The following is a 23,369-nucleotide window of genomic DNA, read 5'->3' as shown; positions in this document are numbered from 1 at the left end:
TTCCACCCACTTGCTAAATGCGCACACCACGACGAGTACATATTTCAGGCCTTGGCATCTGTCTAGCTGGATGTAGTCCATCTGCAGGACTTCAAATGGGTGGTTTGGGACCCCAAATCCCCCCCGGGGTACTACAGTTCCTTTCCCGGGGTTGTGTTGCAGGCATATTAAGCATTGTTGGACCAGGCGTTTGGCGGAATCTGGGATCTTGTCATTGTGCCAAACCCTGGAGACAAGTTCGATCATGGGGGCTGATCCTATGTGGGCAGGGGAGTGTGCCATGGTTAATATGGGAATCAAGTACGAATCAGGTAGCAACCATCTGTTCGTGTCTTTTGTCCGCCAGCAGCCTTCATCGTCTTTCAATCCCACCCGTGTCCATTCAGTCAATTCGTGTTGTGTGCTAGTCGTTTGTATGTCTCTAATTGTGTCCTTGGCGTCAGTCCAGTTTTCTGCTTGTGACCTGGTCACGTACATATGTGTTGTCGTTCTATTTTCAGCTGTCGTTCGGGCGGTGATGTCGGCTAGTGCATTTCCCTGTCCAATAATGTCTGTCACTTTCTTGTGTGCCTGGCATTTGATAACGGCAAGTTTGTTGGGGAGGAGGACAGCTTCGATTAAGGCGGAGACTAGATCCCCGTGCAAAATGGGTGTGCCGTGTGAGGTCAAGTATCCTCTCTCCCTCCAGAGGAGCCCAAAATGGTGAACCACCCCGAAGGCATACTGGCTGTCGGTGTAAATGTTCGCTGTGGTTCCTGTTGCCAGGATGCAGGCTCGTGTCAAAGCAATCAGTTCCGCTGCCTGGGCAGATCGCTGGGTGATGCGGGCTGTTTCTACTACAGTTCGAGCCGTGGTGACTGCATAGGCAGCGGAAGTGGTACCATCGGGGAGTTTGATGCAAGAACCGTCCACCCACAACTCCCCGTCGGGGTCAGGGAAAGCTGTGTCTCTGAGATCGACCCTACTCCTGGTCTGTTCGTCCGTAAGAGTCACGCAGTCATGTGCGGGGTGCACATTGGGGTCGTTCTCTGGCAAGGGTAACAGAGTTGCTGGGTTCAGTGTGGTGCATCTTTTCAGGGTGATATGGGGGGCAAGCAAGGTCAGTTCGTATCCTGTCAGTCGTGCACTCGTCAGATGTTGCGTCTTGGTTTGGTTCAGGAGGGTGTCGACTGCATGGGGTACCAGTACCGTGAGGGAATTCGAGAGTACAATCCCCTCACTCTGTCGGATAGAGACTGCAGCAGCAGCTACAGCTCGAAGGCAGGCAGGCAAGGCTCTGGCGACAGGGTCAAGAGTGGCAGAGAAGTAAGCGCACGGTCGTTGCTTAGGGCCAATGGCCTGGGTCAGGACAGATAAAGCGCACCCCTCCCTTTCGTGAGTGTAAAGGGAGAAGGGCTTTTTGTAATCAGGGGTACCCAGGACAGGGGCTGAGCAAAGGGCATCTCGTAGTTCTGTGAAGGAAGTTTGACACTCAGGAGTCCAAGGGAGTGGGAAAGGGACGTCTTTGTTTAGCAGAGAAAGCAGTGGTTTTACAACGAGGCTGAAGTTTGGTAACCATTGTCGGCAGAAGGAGGTGAGGCCTAACAAGGAGCGAACCTGCTTCTGGGTTTTAGGGACAGGGGTATCTAGAATGGTTTGGATTCGGTCAGGGGTGAGTTTTCTTCCATCTTTGGACAAAAGGTGGCCTAGGTAAGTGACCTGGGGTAGGCAGAATTGCAACTTCTTCTTGGAGACCTTGTGGCCATTTTCCGCAAGGAAGTGCAAGAGTTGAATGGTGGCGGTAACCGCTAGAGGGGTGGTGTCGGCTGCCAAAAGGATATCATCGACATATTGTACCAACACCACCCCGTCAGGTAACTGGACTTGGTCTAGTTGTCTTTTGAGGGCCTGGCTGTAGATGCTAGGGCTTTCCGTGTAACCTTGAGGCGCTCGGCAAACCTATATGAGCGGGCTTTTAGGGTAAAGCCGAAGAGATATCGGCTGTCTGGGTGGATGGGGATGGAGAAGAATGCGTTCTTGAGGTCGATGACGGAAAAGGTGGTGGCAGTGGATGGAATCAAGGTCAGGATGGTGGTGATGTCTGAGACCACAGGGTACTGGGGTACCACCACTTTGTTGATCTCTCGGAGGTCGATGATGAAACGGTATGCTTTCTCATCTCCCTCTCCCTGTTTCTTGATAATGGGCAAGATAGGGCTGTTACAAACGTTGCTAACCACTTCCTCTACCACTCCTGCGTCTATCAGTGACTGGATAATCATTACCAATGCCTTCTCGCCCTCTGGCGATATCCGATATTGTGGGAGTTTTGGGAGTGTTGCGTCTGGTCGGACAGTAATGTGCACTGGGTCAATTAACATACGCCCTACGTCCGAATCCGCTTTGGCCCACAGATACGGAGGTAGAGTGTCAAGCAGGGACGCGTCAACGTCGGTGATGGAAAACATGTGTCAGGGGGGAACAATGTCTAAGCAGAACGGGGTTGTCGTAAAGAAACACTCGAACTCCATCTTGAGAACACCTAATCGTCGCTCGGAAGTGTTTCAGTAAGTCAAGTCCCATAATGGCGTCAGGGCTATTGGAGGAAAGCAAGAACGTGGTGTCGGTGGTGTTGTTTTCTACGTCAAAGAGAATCGGGGCAGACAAAGGGTTGGTGGAGGGCGTTCCATCGAAACCTGTCGATGTTATGAGTGAGCCAGACAAGGGTGCCCTTGGAATCAGTCGTTTAGATAACGCACTACGTGTTGCGCCAGTGTCTACCAGAAATGGAGACTTGGTACCCAGGACCTTAGCAGTGACATAAGGGCCCTGCTGGTCAACATAGAGCTCGACTGGATCCCTCCCTCGCCCTCGGCTGTCCTATGCGAAGGTGTGAGTGTCGTCATAGTCAGATTGTTGATATTGGTTCTGCCTGGGTCGATCGAACGTATTTGGTCTGCTTGATCTGTCATTAGTCGCGTCATTTGGGGGCCCTCGGTGTTGTCCCCTAGGTCTCGGTCCGTTTGCTACATCCCTGGGGTCTTTGTTTCTGATCATTTCCAGAAGAACTGGGCACTGGGATTTCCAATGGCCAGTCCCTTTGCAGAAAGCGCACTGGTCTTCTCTAAGGTCTGTGCGTCCACTGTAGGAAGTCAGAGTGCGGTCCTGGGGAAATGTAGTCTTAGGGACGTTTGTCTGGTAGTTTCCCCGGTATTGGTCCCGTCCTATAGTCACCCCTTGCAGTTTGGCAATCATCACCCTCTCTTTTAAGTCCTTCTTCTTTTTCTCTGTCGCCCTATCGGTTTCATTTTTCTGATGCTCATAATATTGGGCCATTTGGAGAATCGCTGTAGGTTTGGAGGCTGCCCAACTACTCTCGCTGGCCTGTAGTTTCTGGGAGATTTCCGATGATAGGCCCTTAACATAATTCTGGACAAACAGATGGTGTCCGGTTGCAGTGGTCATGTCCTGGCCGCTGTAATCGGAGAACACCGTTTCAAACCGGGAGAAGTATTCCGATACATCCTCCTGGGGTTTTTGGCGACAGGCTGTTACTATCGACCAGTCCACTTTCTTTTCTGGGATTAGGGTTTTTAATTTCTCTACGATTTTATCTGGGAGGTCTAGAATGGATTTCAACGGCTTTTGTCCTGGTCCCCGTTGTTTGTCCAGGTCATCGAGTTGTGACCAGGTATGTCCAAACAGCTCAAGGTGGTCGACTTTCCGGATTTGCTTCCACACATCAGCTGGTAGACATAACCCGAAGAACAAGTCGATGTCAGCCAGGGTCATGATCGTTGAACCCAGGGCTGTACCCAATTCAGTATAGAAGGCAGTGGGGTTTTTACGTAGGTCGGGTAGAGATTTCCGGAATGTCAGTATCTCTTGCCGGTCCCACGGCTGGTAGACCCAGTTGTACACTACCCTTCCCTTCGCATCTTGGTTGTTTGCATCATCGTGAGTCCCTGTACCCCTAGGAGGAACCCAGTAAGGGGCAGCCTCACGTATTGGCATCATGGTGTTAGATTGCTCGGTTGGTGGTTCGGTCACTACAGAGGCTGCGGATTTTGCTCCCGGCTTTCGTTCAGTGAGGTGGCGGAAAACCTCAAGCGTACGCGTAAGGAGGTCCGACACATCACACTCGCCCTCATCCCCGATATCGACCTTCCGGTACAGAGTCCTTAGGCTCTCGGGACCTTTGTCTCGATATCGGTCCTCGTATGCATTCAAGACATGATAACACAGTCGTACGGTAAAATGTCGTCTGTGACTCCCTGTATACGAGCTGAACATATCTGTGATGTACTCTTCATCATCCTTCCTTTCTACCAGTGTCCTTGCTATTTTGTCGATCCCCGCTCGCTCATCTTTGTCTAGTCTGTTTGTTCTTGCAGGGCCAGCCCCTCGAGTCTCATGGTCGTCTAACGTTGTTGTTGATGCGGGTTTTAATACAAGGGGTTCGGCTGGCACAGAGGCCATTGGGGCCGACGCTGTGGCGGTACCTTCGTTTGTACCTGGGGGTGGCGCGTGCTGCGCCACGGGTTGAGAAGGGGCATATGGAGGGGGCATGTAGATGATAGGAGGACCTAACAGCAGGTCCTCATTGGCTTGTCGTTTCGAGGGTAAATCAGGGTAGAGCATGGAGGGGGTTCTAACCGGACACTGGCTTGGCGTTTCCATTTCTAGTTTCTGTTTAGCTTTCTCTCTTTCTTTTATCTCCTTTTTTTGTCTCTGAGCAGCTAGGTGGGCTGCTTTTTGCAGCTCTTTTTCCAACCTACTCTCAGTTTTCTTTTTACGTTGTTCAGTTTCTTTTCGCCACATGCCGAAGCTGTCAAGCATAGTAGGTGTTGTCTTGTTTTTACCCAGGGCAGTTTCTAGCGTTTTTATTTTATCATCATCGAAGGATCCTATCAGGGGCCATTGACTTTCTTGACCCTTTTTTGTATATTTATGCCATAGTTTACTATAGGCTATAGCGGTCAATCCATGCTTCATGAACATGTCCTTATTAGGGGTGCCTTCCAGTGGGGCTGGATGGTCCATCTCTAATAGGCGGTCCGGGCTAAACAGGCTACTAATCAGTGGGGAGAAGACAGACATGACGGCTCGTAACGAGGGACTAAAAAGTCAGCACTGCCTATCTTATCACTAGGTGCAAAGACTGGACAGAATATTTCTATTCTACGTTGTTTGCAGGCAGTGAATACCTCATGGATAAAGATAACAAAAGACCAATAAATAACAATGGGGAGAATGAGTAGGTCCGCAAAGATCTGCGTTACCTACCCTTTTCACTATCTGCAAAAAAGGGTGGTCTCTTCCCTGTTTGCAGACAGGGAATCTCCAGGAAACAATAGTTTGCGAACAACAGTTCAGTTTCAAGTGATTATTGAGTGGGGGAGAAAAAATAAGCACGGCTTCTGCCCTACCTATCCTCCACTGCTTGCAAAGAGAGAGCCCGTTGTTTCTCCGTTTGCAGACAGTGAATCCCTCATAGATCAAAATAACAAAAAGACCAATAAATAACAATGGGGAGAATGAGTAGGTCCGCAAAGATCTGCGTTACCTACCCTTTTCACTATCTGCAAAAAGGGTGGTCTCTTCCCTGTTTGCAGACAGGGAATCTCCAGGAAACAATAGTTTTGGGAACAACAGTTCAGTTTCAAGTGATTATTGAGTGGGGGAGAAAAATAAGCACGGCTGCCGCCCTACCTATCCTCCACTGCTTGCAAAGAGAGAGCCTGTTGTTTCTCCGTTTGCAGACAGTGAATCTCCAAATAAATAAAAAGAGCAATACTAGTATTTTTTTAACAAACAAGCAATCAAGCAATTTTTTCGCAACTTGTCGTGGTGACACGACCTTACCCGGACCGCATGGACAGTTTCCTGTCTTCCGAATCCAGCGCCCGATCGTCCTCTCTTCTTCGTTATCCTCGCGGCACTCCTGATGGTTCCCAGTCAGGACCGTAGATCACTCGAGAGAGGTCTGTTCGGAACCAGTGAAGTTCGGATGATCGGCTGTCAAACGAGGGTCTATCGGACAGACGCGTTCCCGATCGTTGCAGTCGTTCACTTTGTCGTCAGGACCTCTCCCACTGGATCCATGGGTCGCTGATGGGCCCCACGCTTGGGACGCCAATTGTAGAAACTAAATGGGGGGCACTACCAACCAGAATATAAGATCCTTAAGTATTGCCCGGCGGTGTCGCCTCTTGAACCCACAAAGAAGTTAAACTATTGAAGAGGCAGGCGCTGGAGACTGGAAGGCAGGAAACAAGGTTTTTATTCTCTCCGGAGGAGAACACAACGAAACGGACAGAAGGTATCGTTCTGAGGTGCTCTAACTGCATCCCTGAGGCCTGGCCTCTTATACACACGTTTATCTGTTTATTGCATGTAACACATTCTCGTTGATACTTTGATGTACGGAAAGACATCCTCAGAATCCCCCCCTTCCCAGCCCGTTCCCACGCAAGGTTACAGTGGAAGTCCCCGCCCCGTTCACAACAGGTGATGATCATCGCGCAGCTGGATATTCCGCCGATTCACGGAGTGTGTGGGGTTCGATCGGATCTCGTGGGATGGGGGGGGGCTTTGATCATCTCGGGGGTCCTTTGAGGAGGGAAGCTTTCTATTGTACGGGGAGGGGCAAGGGATTGGTATCGGCAGAGCTGGGTGCCGGCCTGGGAACGGGGAAGACAAACGGGCACACAGGAAAAAGGGGTTTGCATCAAAGGGCCGGAGATCATGAGAGGGAAGCAGGGAGGTGTCGCGCTGGGAACAGGATGAGGGCCTGGGGCAGAGCAGCGCCGAAGAGGGGTTTATGACTCAAGGCAGGTGCAAGCAGGGGGTTGCCAGCGAAGCCAGGAGGGAGAGAGAGGCGCGCTGGCTCTCGGCGAGAGCAGGGAAGCCATGGTGCCCAAAATGGCGGCTGTTTTACGCGCACAAAAGGTTTAAGGAGAGCAAGAGGGCGCCGATAATGTTGACGGTCTCAGTCCAACTTTCAACAAAAGCACATCCTTCTCTTTCACTGCAATACAGTTCAAAACCTTTTTCGTAATCTGGCATGCCCAGAGCTGGAGCTTCACATAAGCTTCTTTTTAGTTTCTCAAAAGCTTCCAACTCAATGTCAGTAAGAACAATTGGATCTTTTACATCTGATTTCGTCAGTCTCTGCAGTGGCTTCGCAATTGCCGAAAATCCACTAATCCATTGACGACAGTAACCAACCATTCCCAGGAACATTCTCACCTGTCTTTGTGTTTTTGGAGGTTGCATTCCCTGAATCATTTTGATTCTCTCGATTGTCACCTGTCTCATACCTTTTGCAATTCTATGACCAAGGTATTTTACTTCCTGTTTACAAAACTGCAATTTTGCAGGAGACACTTTGTGTCCCTCATCCGCCAAATGATTCAAAATTGTAATCGTGTCTGCCACACAATTATCTCTTGTTTTAGCTGCTATTAACAGATCGTCAATATACTGCACTAATGTCGATCTGCCTGGTAAATTCAAATCTTCCAAAGATCTCTTTAATAGTTCATTAAAGATAGAAGGACTTTCTGTATACCCTTGAGGGATTCTGCACCATGCGAGGGTCCTACTCTGGAACCGGAAATTGAAGATTTCCTGGCTTTCTGGATGCAATGGAACAGTAAAGAACGCATTGCAAAGATCAATGACAGTATACCATTCTGCATCATGCGGAATCTGGTAAAGAATGACAGCAGGGTTTGGAACAACTGGGCAACAAGAAATGACAATCTGGTTCATTTTCTCAAATCTTGAACTATCCTGTACGTTCCATTCGGCTTTTTGATCCCCATAATTGGTGAGTTACAAGGACTGCTTTCAATCTCTTTCAAAACACCTTGCTTGATGAATTTTTCAATTACAGGAATAACACCCTCAATCGTTTCTGCCTTCATTTTATATTGAGGAATGTTTGGAAAATCTATTCCCTGCTTCACTGTTATTTTGACTGGATCGACATGTTTCATCAGACCCATCTCATTTCCAGTTAAATCCCAAATCTCAGATTTAACCGTCTCTTTCAATTCCTCTGGTAAATTTTCTTTATCAAAGGTAGGAAACAATTTCTCCTTCTGCCTCAATCATTAGCATGGTCAGTCTGTACAACCCATCTTCCTCCATGGTTTGTAATTCAATTCCACCAGGTGAGCAATATATTCTGCAATTCATTTTACACAATATATCTCTTCCTGGTAAATTCACTGGACTGCTATTACAAACTACAAATCTATGTTTGTCTTTGAAATTGCCTATTTCCACATTCACAGGCTCAGTAAGATCAGTCTTCATTTGTTGATTGCTGACTCCAACTACTTGAATGGTATCCCCAGAGAGAGGTAGGTTTTCAATTTCCACTGATCAACAGGAGAACGGGTAGCACCAGTGTCCACAAGAAAAGTGATCTCTACATCGTTCACCTTTCCATTTACAAATGGACCAGACTGGTCAACCTCAAGAGTGGCTCCAATTACACACTCTTCCCCCTCTCTCGGGCACCGTCAGAAGCAGTCCTCAGACTCTCCTCCTCGGTTTCCTGTTAACAAAAATTGTCCTGATGCACTTTGCAAATTTTGTCTTTGATTTCTTATTACCTGATCACATCCGCTGAATCCAATATCTGGATTGAATTTTTGACCTCCCCCACAGTTAGGGAAAGGAGGCAGTGGAATCTGATTCTGCTGCTGGGTCAACTGCTGTTGTAGCTGTCGCTGAAGACTCCATTCACTCATTTGACGCTGCAGCTGCAACTGTTGCTGCAGATCAACATCATTCTGCATCTGTGGGTTAAATGATGTATTTTTAAATTTTCTGGGTGGGTTTTTGCACTAGTTTCTCCAATGTCCAATCTCTCCGGAGTTAAAGCAAGGCATCGTTTGTTTTAATTCTTCAATTTTTGGATTAAATTTTGGCTTAATAGGATTATTGAAATTATTCTTAAACTTTCCTTGACCCTGATTCTGATTTTGCACGAAATTTCCATGTTGCACAAAATTCCCATTTTTATTTTCAAGGCTTGCAATCTGTTGCTCAGCTACTTTTACCTGTGCCCACATTGCCTTTTCCTTTAACTTCTTTTGTTTAGCCTCCAACTCATCACTGCAGTATTTTGCTTTCCTCAAAATATCATCAACTGAATTTGATTGCCATCCGACAATATTATTCCTGATCATTTCTCCAATTTCTGGTCTGAAACCATATACGAACCTGTAGATAAAATGGCTCATATCCTTTACATCTAATTTTTCATAACCACTGTATTGTTTGAAAACCGATAATAATCTTTCATAGAAGTAATTAACTGATTCTTTCGGCTCCTGGTTTGTCCTGTCTATTTTAACCCAATCTACTTCCTTTGGGGCAATTTTTTGTTTTAACCAGTAAATCACTTTTTCATAAAATTCCATGACCTCGGGTGCTGGAGCACCTGTATCTTTGACTCGATCTGGTTCAGCTTTTGGCCAACCCACAGCAATTTTGCATTCTGTCCAGAGATCTGATGGGACAACAATGTTGAAAAAGCCATCCAGATCAATCCACAGAACTTTTGAAACCTTCATAAACCTGTCTACCTGTCGGTACCATTCCACAGGCTTTTCTCTCAGCCGAGGAAAATCATTAGTAAAGAGCAAAATGTCATGTCTTGTCCAGGGAACATGTACATACCCTCCACCTGCAATTTCTCTCATCGGAAACTGTTTGGACAGATTATCCAACCTCTCATCTTCCTTCTTTTTGGTCCATTTCACTCTCCATTTACTCAAGTCACCCAATTTCTTGATATAAACAATCAATTCTTTTATGTGTGTAATTCTTCCTCCTGTATTGAAATTTTCAACGTCTTTTTCTGTAAAATTTAATCTGTAATGCTTTCCCAGGTTTTTCTGTTTGTTCAAATCAATTTCTAATTCCTCTGCCAATTCCTCCAGCTGATCATATTTATTCTTTATTTTCCATTGCATGCTTTTGCTGATGAACAGGAGTTCATCATCTCGGTAAAATTTTAAACTGTCTGGACCAATTGTGCCAATTATTAATTCTTCCAAATCTGCTTTTAATTTTGCAACATCAGGTTTTGAATTCGATTCTCTTTTCTCAGTAGACTCAGCATCTGACTCTGCACCCATTGGTGTCTGGTTAAAAGAACCTTGATTAAAAGTCAAGTCAGGCATCCTTGATTTTTCACGATTTATTTCAGATAAATCTGAATAAAAATTTTCAGCTACTTTTTGAATTTCTGCATTTAATGGAATTGTTAAACCTGGCTGTTTAATTTCTTTTTGATCAAAAACAGGCTGAACAGGACCAATCGTTACTGGAACTGTCACTGCTCTATGCTCTTGGTTATCTGCTGAATTAATTTTTCTTTCGATCGCAAATATTCTGAAGTATTTGCAACTTCCTCCTTCCTGTCAGTTCTCATCAGATCTCTAGGGGCTTCCCTTTCCATTGGAAAACTTCTGTTTTCAATAAAAGCACTAGAATTAGTTCTGGTCTCAAACTGTTCTGGAGTTCCAAAAGATTCACAATTATTTGGGTACAATTTTGAAGAATCATTTATTGGGGGTTCACTAGGAGTGGTTCCTGCAGAAACCGTTGGAGTGGACCATGAACGAGGCTGTCTCAAAGGGGCATTTTTATTATTTGTCGTAAAAATTTCTTCTAAGACTGGATCCTCTGATTCGTTATCTATAACAACATTATTTTTCTTTTCAGTTCTCTTTTCACCTGGAGACCCTAAAACCAGTTCCCTAATTAAATAGAGACCATCGCACATATCTCCCTGTCTCCACATACGCATTCTATCTTCATGCGTTTCTCTTCTGTAACTCGGTGTTTTTGGAGGTCTCTTAATCCCATTTGCTTCTTTCTGAAGTTGAAACATCTCATCCTCCCATTCAACCAAAGCTTCAAATTGTGTCGGTCTAGGCCGTGGTACAAGAGCTGACATTTTTTCTCTCAGATCTCTTAAAACCTTAACATTAAATGAACCATCATCTGGCCAAGCCAATACGCCGTCGTCTTTTGTGTAATTTTTCCAAACATCAAACCACAGAACAGTATGGTAACCATATTCACCTTCCATATACGCTGCAGGTGTCTTGTACTTATGAAGTAATTTACCACCTCGCGTTTGAATTTTCTTGTCGGGTGAAATAAAAAAAAATTATTTTTGAAGTATCGAAGTCTTTTTCTCAACATGTTTAAAGTAATAAGCCATTTTTAAATCAAATCCTCTTAATCAGAAATGATCGTAAATGTTTTCCTGGTTGTTCCGCAATACCAGCCAATCCGTGCGCGAAACACACCAACAAGCCAATCAGGTTCGAGCTACGTCACCACCTTGCTCGACCAGTAAAAACAAAGCTTCCCACCAAAGCCAATCAGCGTTCAGCTTGACAAAGTCACGTGAGCCAATCAGAGTACAGCCTGTGACGTATAGTACCCAATCCCTGCGCGGACCGTGTGACGTACACAGCCACTGCGGTTTCTCGCGTCTCACTCTCAGCGCTCACCCCTCCTTCACAAAAACTTTTCACAGCGCCATTTTAAAGACGCTTTTCTCAATGAAATTTAATTAACAACAACAAAAAGAACAAACCATTTGTCTGTTTCTCTAATTAAGGCGATAGTTTTACACACACACGAGAAATTCTTTGCGTGGAATAGACAACGCTATTCTCACAGAATATACATTTGCCGATAAAGTAAACCTTTACTCTACCCTTCACACACGTAATAACGAACACGCTTCCCTCTGAATGCACATAAAGTAGCAATTCAAAGTTTGACTCGAACGGAATTACAAAACCATTTACGCACTTTCAAACGGAAAGTATCCCTAACCACAAACACATGAAATCCTGGCGGGACTCTAACCCCCCACTGATAACATGAATCGTCAGTAAAATAAGCGACGTTACCTTACCCTTCACTCAAGCTTGAATTAATTCTATTACTTTCCCACAGAGAGTTTTAGAACGGGCGCATTGTCCCTATACTCAATGCTTCGATTTCATAGACAATCCTCACTATGCATACATTCTATCTGACACACCTATATCCCTAACACGTGCTGCGCGACGACAACACTTGTGATACATGACGATATCACAACTCTGAAACAGATCAAATGCACTGTGTGACTTGTGACTTTACACTCTGGTCACACTACACTGTACCGGTACAACTAGGATTTTTCACGCCGGAAAAAACCTTTCGACTACACAACGCAAATGAACAAACTCAACATATGTTAATCATCGATCCTATGCAACCACCATATAACATATCGGTTACCATAGCAACCATCAAATCTGCTACCAGAAAAATTGATCCAGCGGGCTATAGGAAATATGTCATAAGCAACGCTACCCAACTCCACTATATACACCATCAATTAATAAACTCTCATAAGGCCCATAAATCTAACATGACATATTATAACCAACTGAATCATGTGACCTAATTAACCTATTCACAAATTATATACATTTATATACAACCATGGTAAATGAATTCATCATACTTCACAAACCTACAAGCTAATTAAGCCACTGTGGCGATAAGATCTAGCTATGAATAACCTATACCCATGAAAATAAGACCAGGCTTGTTTTCCAAAGTAAGATTTTTATTAGCTACTCATTTGGAAAATGTATTATACATTTTATTAAAGCATTTTTATTTGAATCATTGCAAATGGTTATGACAATTTTATTATGAATCAAAAATATTATTGCAAATGAAGATTATCATTTTGGCATTTTCAAAACCTAAGTCCCTAACTAATGCTAACTATAAGGAAAATTAAAGAGTAAAGTCTTTGAGGGTTCTTACGTGTTCCAAGAGAAGTCCAACCCCGTAACGCCCTCATCAAAAGGTCTGCCAGGAGAAGCATAACTCTTCCACGGGGCAAGAGTTTTTATACCTTTCTACGCTAAGCTAATCTAAAATTGTATATTTTTCTCTGCTGAATTGAAGTCCCATTGGTTCAAAAGTGACAGGCAACGTGTCACCACATTTCAGAATCATAGTTCCGTCTTCATTCTTAGAGACCATTGTCTCTAGTTTTCGAACAACGCAGTTTCCTCCAGTTCGCAACAATTGCAACAAATGAAGTTTTTAGCTTCCTCGGATGCGTGAATGTCAAAAGCCTTTTGCCGGTTCCTGGCCTTGGCCTTGTTCGGCTAAGAAAATGTCATCTCAGCACGACAAACTTTTCAGACGGAGAAAACTGTTGCCATCATGAACTCACTCTGGCTCCAAGCAGATTTTTGCAAGCACGGAAAATTTCACTAGGCCCAAAACCTTTCTCATTAACTATTGTATAAACAAACACAAGAAAATAATTAATGTGAGTAATATAATTTGTTCTGTTGCCACCCTCCATTGCTAATAATTAACCCATTAGTCAAAGTTACCTAGCAAAAGCAAACAAATAAAGCAGCATTTTATATCTACCATTCTTCTTATTATCCAACAAGGTTTTTTATGCACCTATAGAGAATAGAGTGACACCACATAGACAGGGAAGCAAAATAAGCACATGCCATTTATTCTAAACAGCTGCAGTTAATTTTTGACATGACCAATAGACACGATTAATTTATTATTTTTCACAAACCAGGAAATGCAACATAATGCACGTTTATGAGCACACATGTTAGTATCCCACGTTTTTCATGTGTAGATGCAACTTAAACTAGGTTGAATTAATACACACATAGCACAACTGTTATTATTTTATTTATGAAAGTGGGACTTCACGAGTTGAAATGAAAAACATTTCTGAATCTCGCTCCATCACTGCTGGCTTGTTAACTTACAAGAATATCACTCCAATAGGTGCTTGGCCTTTACCAATAGAAGGCTGATTCTGTCTCACTAGTTATTAACCCCTTCAGTGCTAATGACAAGGGTAACTCGTCATGTAGGGCCCATTGATTTCAATGGAAAGTCAATGGACCTACATGCACACCCCTTAGCAGCCAAGTGGTTAAACATTCTGAACACCTTCTGCTGCTATGTTACAGCTTGGTAGTAGTGATTTTCAATCGCACCTCTATGTACATATGTATATGTGGAAAGAGTATAATACAGCAAATACTTAAATATTTTGGGTGAGTACTCAATTGGTATCAAACACCCTACTATTGGATGTGCCAAGTTACAACGGACCACAAGGTCCTATTTGTATACCATACATCAAAAGATACCACAGCACTCCAATGGAAGTCCATATAATTGTAGAAAGTCCATATATTAAAGATTCATAGTAATGCTTCACCTGTATGTTTATTGAAGAAAGGGAAATCTTGTAATCTTCTGCAAATTCAGTATTGGAACAGACCACTGTCTGTAAATTCAATATTGGATAACAGCCGACACGTGTTTCCTCGCAAAGTGACTTTTTCAAGGCTGTGAAATCCTATGTAAATACATAGCAGTCAGAAACGTGAGGAAACCGAGACTAACTTAGTAAGTGTACGTGCAACAAGACAGGAAGCTTGATGGACCAGTGCTGAATAGGAAGGATGTGATTAAATATTTTCTTGTGTGAAACTTATCACAAAACAAATGTTTGTGCTGAGTAATATAGATCCAATCCACCATGGGAAAGTAACCAAATTGCAAACCGTAAGATAAGGGGAAAAGAATAAAAGAAATAGGGAAGAGGAGTGTCCAAAGAAGTTGTCTAAACTCCATGCAGTACAAATTAACGTAAACCAACCTAACCGTAAATACAGTTGGTTTGTAGACGCGAAGGCTCTAACAAAAGTAGACCCGTAGTCTTGTAACTTAGTTTAACGTATTTAAGGATAAGCGTAGCAAGAAAATTAGCTGGTTGATATGTCGGTCTCAATACATCAATCCAAAACAGGTATCCTCTGAAATGAGTGACCAAACCATATCATTTATATAGTCGATTTTAGTTCCACAGTGTATGGTCCAAGGACATATAAGAGATGACTTGCATATATATGGTCCTTACGTCCGAGTGCCAATATCGGTCTGGTTCAGCAGCTCTGGATGAGTCCACATCTGTATTGCAAGAGATCCAGAAGTAAAATCTCTCTAGATACATACACCTATTGTCCGTGCTTGGAGGAAAAAAATGATGAGAGAACTTGTCAAAAAAGAGAAGTGAAACTACCCCAAGTATTTGGTGACAAGTGAAAATTCACTGAAACCTATGGAGAAAAAACTGTAACTAAAAAGAAAACCTGTCAAAGAGCCTTATCTTTGGCAGAAAAGTTAAACCAGTACAACAAGAGTAACTAGCTCCGTTTCATCAGTTTAAGAGTAAGGCGGGAGAAAGGGCATAGCATATTAATCATCAAATTATTTTCGCCTTATTAAAGGTACATGTATTTGGCTGAGACAGAACAAGTTGTTAGAAATCAAACCCTCGTTTTTGCCAACAATTTAAGTTGTTAGCTGTTTAGTAAAATCGTAAAAAGACAGCCAGTTAGGACATATGATCTATACAGTCTATAGAAGGCTACTGATTACAAGTGGGCACAATGTCGCTTGCCTAACGACCGTGTGAATAGTTAGATGGTCAAAAACGTACTGTGCCTAATAGATCAAGTTGGACCCGAGTATGGGTCCTACCTACATTAAAATGAGTAATATAATAGGAAGCTGAACATGAGTAAACCACTTTATTCATATTAGTAATAGAGAGGAAGTACCTTAATCATAAGACCATGTACAGGTATGACCGTCTAGGTGTTGGGTGGAGATAATAAGACGGAGCGTCTTATTATTACCTATTGACGTTAGAATTACATTTAAAAACTTAATTTGATGTCATACAATAGGTCCTACACACCAATCATAGCCCAAGATATCTGTACTCTCAGTATGCAGTAGCATCTATGGAAATGGAATAGCAGTGTTAGTTTACAATAATTGTATCGGTTTGTGCACACAGCATGAACAAAATTGTACATTAACCATATCGATTGTAAAGAGAGGGCTGGTTCCCTGGTCAGACTAAAATCACGTCAAGTTTGCAAGCATGGTTTAATATGTCAAGCCTGTAGACAATTCTGCTTACATATCACAAGTGTGTGAATTATATAGGATGAAGAAATTATAGGATAGTAGAAGTACTGATATTTACCTATAGTTGGTAAAATACAGCATGTATTAACACACAGATCAAGTCCATAGAAGGTACTGTTAGGCTAGAACATAGAAGGCACTATGAATAAGTTTTCTTCGAGAATAATATATCAAAGAAGTACATAGCAGAATTGTATAAGATTGGGCTGTGTCTGTGGTATTGCAATAAAGAGGCGATGCCTTTGTTGTGGGGTATTGGTAAATACTTTGGAATGTTGGGATTGTGTGTACTGTTGGGTTTAATCAGATAATATTGTAAGGTCTGGTCTACTGTTTTCATGTTGAATTGTGAAGGATATCTGAGAGGTTGGATACAGATGGCAAATTGGTGAAATCCACACAGAAGAAACGATTATATTGCGAATTGCGAAACACGTGTTGGTGGATGTCTGCTTTTTTAATCCTGCAATATTTGTGAAAGCAATTTGAGAGAATACTACCAGGAAGTGGAATTGTATCGAAAATTGGACAATTGAATAAAACACTTTTAATCTGAAGAAGAAGGTTGATGGATTTCTTTGATATATTTTATCTCTGAGAACTATATTCTGTTAGATATTAGCTAAAGAGCCATAACTCCAGAGAAGTTGCAGTCAGGATAGTTATGGGCCTATTATTAAGTAATCCGATAATGGCAGATAGTTGGGCTAACTTGCCCATTTTTATGGTGGGTAGGACTGCCTTGAGTAAAATGCTGGTATTGCCCGAATTCTTGGACCTATTTACTAATATCCCAATTCCATGCCCACAAACTGTCTTTACCAACCTTTACACCACAATTCTGTGCCTGATTTGAGCTGAGAAACTATCCAGATTAAAATGAAAGTTCCTTACACTAATGTATGAGTAAAGGGGGGGTGCTCTCAGGGCCTTATTTGGAATAGTATTTTTATGTTGCTCAAGTGCAATATGCTTGTAATATCCACCACCTCTTGTGCTCCTAGACAAACAACAAAAATGTATATTAATCCTACAAATGTCCTGCATTGGAGACCATATATATCCTATCACAGCCACCATTAAGGCATGATATACCGTCCTGTAATCGCAGTTGATTCTACTTCTGAATAATCCTGCTCGTTCCACTGAAGGTCCGTTTTAGAGATTTGCTGAATTTAGGTGAACTGACTAGTATAGTACACGGATACGTAAACAAGAGATTCCTGCCCTTTGCACTATTCAAAGAGGGTAGTTTAACCGGCAGTGATTAATGGGTAAAATATTAAAGGCAGCCGGTGATGACCAATCCCCAATACCAAGTCATGATTCCACCTTGTAGCTCAGCCTTCGACCTCCATGCACTCCCTGTCAATGTATTTATTGACAGCTTTTTTGCCCCTGCTTTCTCCCGTTGTCACTGTTTTTCCTGTCTTTCTTTTCCTTTTGCTTTTCTTCTTGTGTTTTTCGCTCTTGCTTTGGGTTTGTCTGACGGTAAAAAGTAAGTGCTCGTCCCCAAATATTCGTGCGGGTGGGCTCAATGTACAACCACCGGTTCTAACTAAGCACTGATGACTAGTCCTCCCCTATTTTTTTATTTTTTTTATTGCCCCTGCCCCACACCCCCATCTTGCATCACAATGCTCCTTCTTTCCCAAGGACCACTAATGCGAGGAAGTCTGGTTGGATAGCTAGGCTTAATGTCATGATGAATACAGACAGAAAATCAACCAATCAGTCACCGGAATTTATAGAGCCCACCGCTACTCAGTTTCCTGGCGCTATAGGAATGCAAAGGCTGATTGATGTTGGGTAGCTTAAAATGCTGAATTAAAAAGCCACTTTTCAAATTACATTTGAAAGACCCTGCATCGTTGATCGCCTGAAGATGCCTGAGCAAAGAGCTCCATCCTCTTGTTGCCAACACAGCAAAAGAGGAATTGCCCGATCTTCTCTTCTAGTTTTGGAAACCACAGTCAACAAACTGTTTGCCGAGCAAAGAGCTCTAGAAGGCTGATTTTGCGGGAGCCTCTTACATCGATATTCAGGTCCAAGTCCATTGTAAGCTCTGTGTGCTAACATCAGTCCTCAAAACTGCACTTTCATCTTGATGGGCAGACAGTGCAGTTCCTTAAGATGTCTTTGAATAGAAGCACACTTAGAAATCCTAAGCAAGAGCCAAGCTGCTGCATTCTTTACCAGCTGGAGTCTCTTTAGGAGGTACTCCGGGAGACCTCTAGTAGAGAACATTGGCATAATCCAGCTGTGACATTATAAGAGCTATTATTACCATCTTCTGGCAAACCGCAGGTAGCACACACAAAAAGATCCTCAACATCCGCAGAAGGCCAAAGCATGTCCCGACTACGCTGTCCACCTGCGGTTTAAAGGAGAGGTGTTTGTAAAATTTCACACCTAAATTCCTAACCACTGTCAAAAGCGATGGTGGGGGAGGAGAGACACTGGGCCAAATCTCCCCTGCCCACAGTGGTGGTGGGGAGCCAAAAAAACAGAACCTCAGTTTTGCTTGTGTTACATTGGAGGTTACTCTGGGACATCCAATGCCACTGCCGACAGGCATGATTTGATTCCGTCCTGGGCACATAAGAGATTTTTGTCCCCACTTCAGGCTCTTCTGCATATCATCAGCGTAGGAGATTATCTGAGTGCCATAGGATTCTACTAAGGATGCCATTGGCGAGATAAATACCTTGAACAAAGTCAGACTTGGAGTAGAGCCATGGGTGACCCCAAATTCCAGAACTTTGAACTCCGACACAAATGGCGGCATCCATACAGATTGTGATCTTCCCATCAAAAAGGGACTAAGCCATGTCAAGGCCGTCACACCTACCCCTGTATAATAATAATATTATAAGAATAGTTTGCCCCTGCTATGAGGGTTTGGAAACCCAACATAGGAGATATCCTTACTCAGGAAAAATGGCTGTATTGATGTACCCAGAGAGCAGGCGTTTCCATAAACTATAGGCACACACTTTTACACCTCAGAATCCTATACAGATTAAATCACACTCCAGCCCTGTTGCTTCATTTTGACTCTAGAGTCGGTCACTCTTGTGATAGGTACAAGTTTGAACACGTCATTGATCTACCTCTGCACTGTCCACACAATTTGCATTATTGACGTTGGTTCTTCAAAAAATGAAGAATGAGGGATAATGGGCGCGAGGTGCAAAGTATTGCGTAAGAGACCTTTCCCGATTATGGGAGCCTGGATCCCAAAGGCAGTCAGAAGACTGAATGCTGTAATGCCGCAGCTGTCCAATACCGAACTTCCATCACCTGACCCGACTCCATCTGAAGAGGTGGCTTCAAAAAGTGACCTGGTGTAATATTAAAGCCGAGACTTAAGCACAGCCAGAAGTAGCAGGGGCACCAGATAAATGGGGGCCATTCGGCTGTAACTTACCAAAAAGGAGGTGACCAGTAAACAAGCTGTCACAGGTGCTAATGTTATGCTCTTGACGGTGTAGAGTAGTGGAACAGTACTCTTTTATGGTACCTGAATGATGGATTGGTGTGATATAAGATGTTACTACTGTATCCTCTGTTCCTGCACCGCTACTGGAAGAATATCTATGCAATGCAAGTGATGTTGTGGCTCATTAACATTGAAGTATAATCCCTAAACCTAGGTGGTAACCACGTAATGTACTGTTGTATATCTGAAATATTAAAAGGTTCACAGATGCATAATTGAGTAATTCGTCTAGTCCATTTTTTGTGGTGAGTAACTTGTCCAGCCCAAGTTTTTTATTTACATTCTAGGACTTGGAGTGCTATATTAATGTTTTTTTTATTTTTTATTATTTTTTTATTATCTGATACCAGAATTATAAGTTCTGGAATGCAAGGCTGAAACATGGACTGTGTGTACCTGGGAAACGTACGCTGACCGTGCTGTTAAAATCTGTAATTTTTTTTCTCTCTCTTCTAGGGTGTACATCAACTTTTTTGACCTGAACGCAGCCAACGTAGGATGGGATGGGTCCACCTTTGCCTAACGCGTCCCCTGCTTGCCTTGCAGCCCTAAATAGACCAGCACCTTACTTGGACCATAGCTGAGAATCATGCCTCCTTTTTCCATTTATGACCAAACCAAAACCTAACACAAATAAAGTACAGAAAGAAGTTTTGTGCTTGTGTCTTCGCTTTGTACGTGTCGCTCAGACCCATGTTTGGTGTCGCTCAGACCCATGTTTGGATTCTGTTCATTCATTATTCATGTAAGTGTTAGAAGTAGAACCAACATACAACAATGGAAGCAGAGTGCTTTAAAATAGGTTTGTGTCGTATTTTGTGTATGCATGGCAATGGTGTGTGAGTCGTTCGTTTGCTTTAAGTCTTTTCTTTGTATTCTGGTACTTTTAGTCCCATTCGTCTAATTGTGAATATAAGTAACAGATTTTAAAAAAAACCTGGACTGGTGTCAATTTCCAAATAAAAAGTGCTAACAACCAAAGTTTTGAAAATAAAAAGGGAAAATACTAAAACTGAATCGCGAACAAAATTTGAAAGTGTAAAAAACCAAAACAAAAGGTAATTAAATGAGGAAACGTGACTGTTAGTACAAACTCTAAAACTTACCCTTAATCTAAAGCTAAGATTAACTATTTTGTTATGGTTAGGAGTATGGTTGACCCTCGGTTAGGCTTCGAGATGGATTGAGCTAGAGGTGAAGTATGGAAGAGATGGGGTTTTGATAATGGTTACTGTTTCGGTTAAAGATATGGTGACTGTTTGGGTTAGGTTTTAGGATGGGCGAATAAAGAAGTCTGCAAAAGGGGCAGGTGTTTTGAGTAAAAGTTAGGGTACATAAAAACAAGGGCGAAATGGAAGCGTCTGCATTTTGGTTGGGGTCAGTCTTTCTCATCTTGTAGGTTTGGGAGGAAGCTGTGTCTAAACTTATAGATCTCGCTTTTGAGACTTTTGGCTTTGCCAATGGTTTTAGCAATGCTGTGCAGAAGGCTAAAAAAGCATATGATGCAACCACCAGCTTCATTTTGTAGGCGTCTACCTACAAAATGGCTCTGGTGCTTTTTCTTGTTTATCGATCTAAAGAAAAAGAGCACATTTATGTGTGGTTTTTTTAAATTTTGTTTTATGAACTGGGTGGGGGAAGCAACTCGGGAAACAGGTGCGGCAGAGAAAAGCAAATGGTAAGAACGTAACGAGAAAAGCAAACGGGCAAGAGGGAGCGACGTGGAGCTGAGGGTAGAACCAACCAAGGGCTAGAGAATTACAGGGGCGTAAAGTAGAAGCACATAGGCAAAAAGAGCAACATGGAGCAGGAAGGTAGCACACCAAGGAGACCACTAGAAAACATGCCTGATTGGAGTGCCTAAAACTGGAAAAAGTTGTTTCCTGAAAGTGAGCAGTGGAAGAACACCAGTAAATATGAAATACTCCAGGGCAGGGACAGACCGAAGATTAGAGAAGGCACACCATGAGTGCCAGTAAATCAACCAATGGTAAGCAATAAGACGGCTGGAAGCCCCTCTATGTTGTTGATAAGCCCACAATGTCCCTCGTATCCAGACAATTACACATATGACAGAGATGCATGCCCAAATGTATGATGGAGACATTTTGCAAGTTCTTAATTGTGACTTTTTGTGACCACAATTAAGAATTCTCAAAATGCTATGTACAACAGTGTCTCAGACACTGTTTGTGATTCCCAATAGGCCACTGGTTTTCTCCAGTGTTGCCCTTCTTTGCTGCCTCTTGATTGGTTCACGCAGCCGATACATCCCTTCCATTCCTAGCTGTGGAGCATTGACCAAGTACAGATTAATTCCACTTGATTAATGCCAGTCTGCTGCGATGCAGGTGCTATTTTTCCCTTCCATTCTTCCTGCCCTCTCTGCCATGGCGTATATTTTTTTTGCTTTTACACTTTAGAATTATTTTTTCTGTTTTGATGAGTTTCAGGTGGCGCTCACTGACTTTAACATTTTTTGTTTGTAGCTCCCCCCCCCCCTTCCCCCACTCGCAATTATCCCACAGTTTTGCTCACCGCTGATTCTCCATCTGCATTGATCACCTACCTGAACCTGTTGCTATCGGTCCAAATTGAAGCGCTATGTATGCGTAAATTCAGTCTCTGCTTTTTATATAAAAGCTCCCAAATGCGTGTTTCATTCTTTCAGTCTACTTCGGTTTGTTGAGACCGTGAGTATTGTTTGTCCTGTAGGCATGTCTAAATTTGTTTAGAGACCGCGTTTTGAACGTGGTATTTAACAAATGTCGCTTGTTTGCTTATGTGATTCTGTCTGAAATGTTGTGTACCTACGGGTATTAAAGGTGTGGCTGGCAGGTGTGTATTTTGCGTGTGTGGGCGCCCTGTGCTTGAATTGACAAACCTGAGATTACGCGTGCCTATAATTTCCACTCTTAGACATATGGGTCATTTTACAACTTGCGATGAAGATGGGGCATTGCTTGGTAGAAGCATTGTGTTGCTTGTATGGACAGGTTTGGACAGATTCTTCCTTTGTAGTTTTGGCGTAGCACAATGTATCAAAGCATTAGTGTATTTTTTTTGTTAAAAGGTGGGTGTTTTGGTTGGTAAGAGGCATTCCTTGTCAATTCACCTGCATTTTAGCTTTTCACTCCTATTCACGTGCGTTGGCAACACGCCTCCTTAGACTTCAGGATACCTGCTTATCAAACTTTAATTTTAAAAAAAAGTTAATTTTCCATTTGCCTTAATCGGATAACTTATTTATAGCTTGAGTTTTTTAGTTAAAATCTTGACCAGTATGAAGAGGGGCTGTAGCAAAGGGAGGGAACGTGAATTAAAAACAATGTATTGGAATAATTGTCCCTTAAGTTAGAACCACTGGAAGTGAGTGGCTTAATACCATGTGGAATCGAAAGTACATTATTATCGAGTATTGATCTTTGCCTCTAATCCTCTTTTTCTAATCTTTGGCCCGTTTCTCAATTTACTGCACTATTACGCATATTGTAGTTGGCGATCTATTATCTTCATAAAAATGTTTCATTTGAGCTCCAAAGCCGATCCTGCACCCAGTATTTATTGGCATACCTACCGCTCTGTAGTCTGTCAGTTTTTTTTCTTCCGCATAATCTGATTGTTTCAGGTTATTTGCAATCACACAGGTGATCACTGGGCCTGGTAAAGTATGTGGGTGCAGGGAGGATAGCTTCTAAGTCATTGAGCGGAGTGCAGTGGGTGTCTTCAGTCTCCGTTCCCTTAATCTCGCGTTACTCGGGGTGTTGCAGTGTGTATGAGC

General features: G+C 43.0%; 1 protein-coding gene across 1 annotated transcript in view; it reads left to right on the top strand.

Annotated features, from left to right (window-relative positions):
* MIF (macrophage migration inhibitory factor) overlaps nt 1-20,238 on the top strand; it is a 55,401-nt gene extending 35,163 nt beyond the window's left edge. Inside the window, exon 3 of the mRNA XM_078666267.1 lies at nt 20,045-20,238. Within this exon, the coding sequence (XP_078522393.1) occupies nt 20,045-20,111 (67 nt within the window). The 3' untranslated portion in view covers nt 20,112-20,238. The remainder of the gene's footprint in view (nt 1-20,044) is intronic.
* Nucleotides 20,239-23,369: the final 3,131 nt, after the last annotated feature.

This window comes from Lissotriton helveticus, chromosome 11, assembly GCF_964261635.1.
Source record: "Lissotriton helveticus chromosome 11, aLisHel1.1, whole genome shotgun sequence".
Taxonomy (NCBI): domain Eukaryota; kingdom Metazoa; phylum Chordata; class Amphibia; order Caudata; family Salamandridae; genus Lissotriton; species Lissotriton helveticus.
The sequence above is the reverse complement of the archived record's forward strand: the minus strand, read 5'-3'. Positions and strand labels throughout refer to the sequence as shown.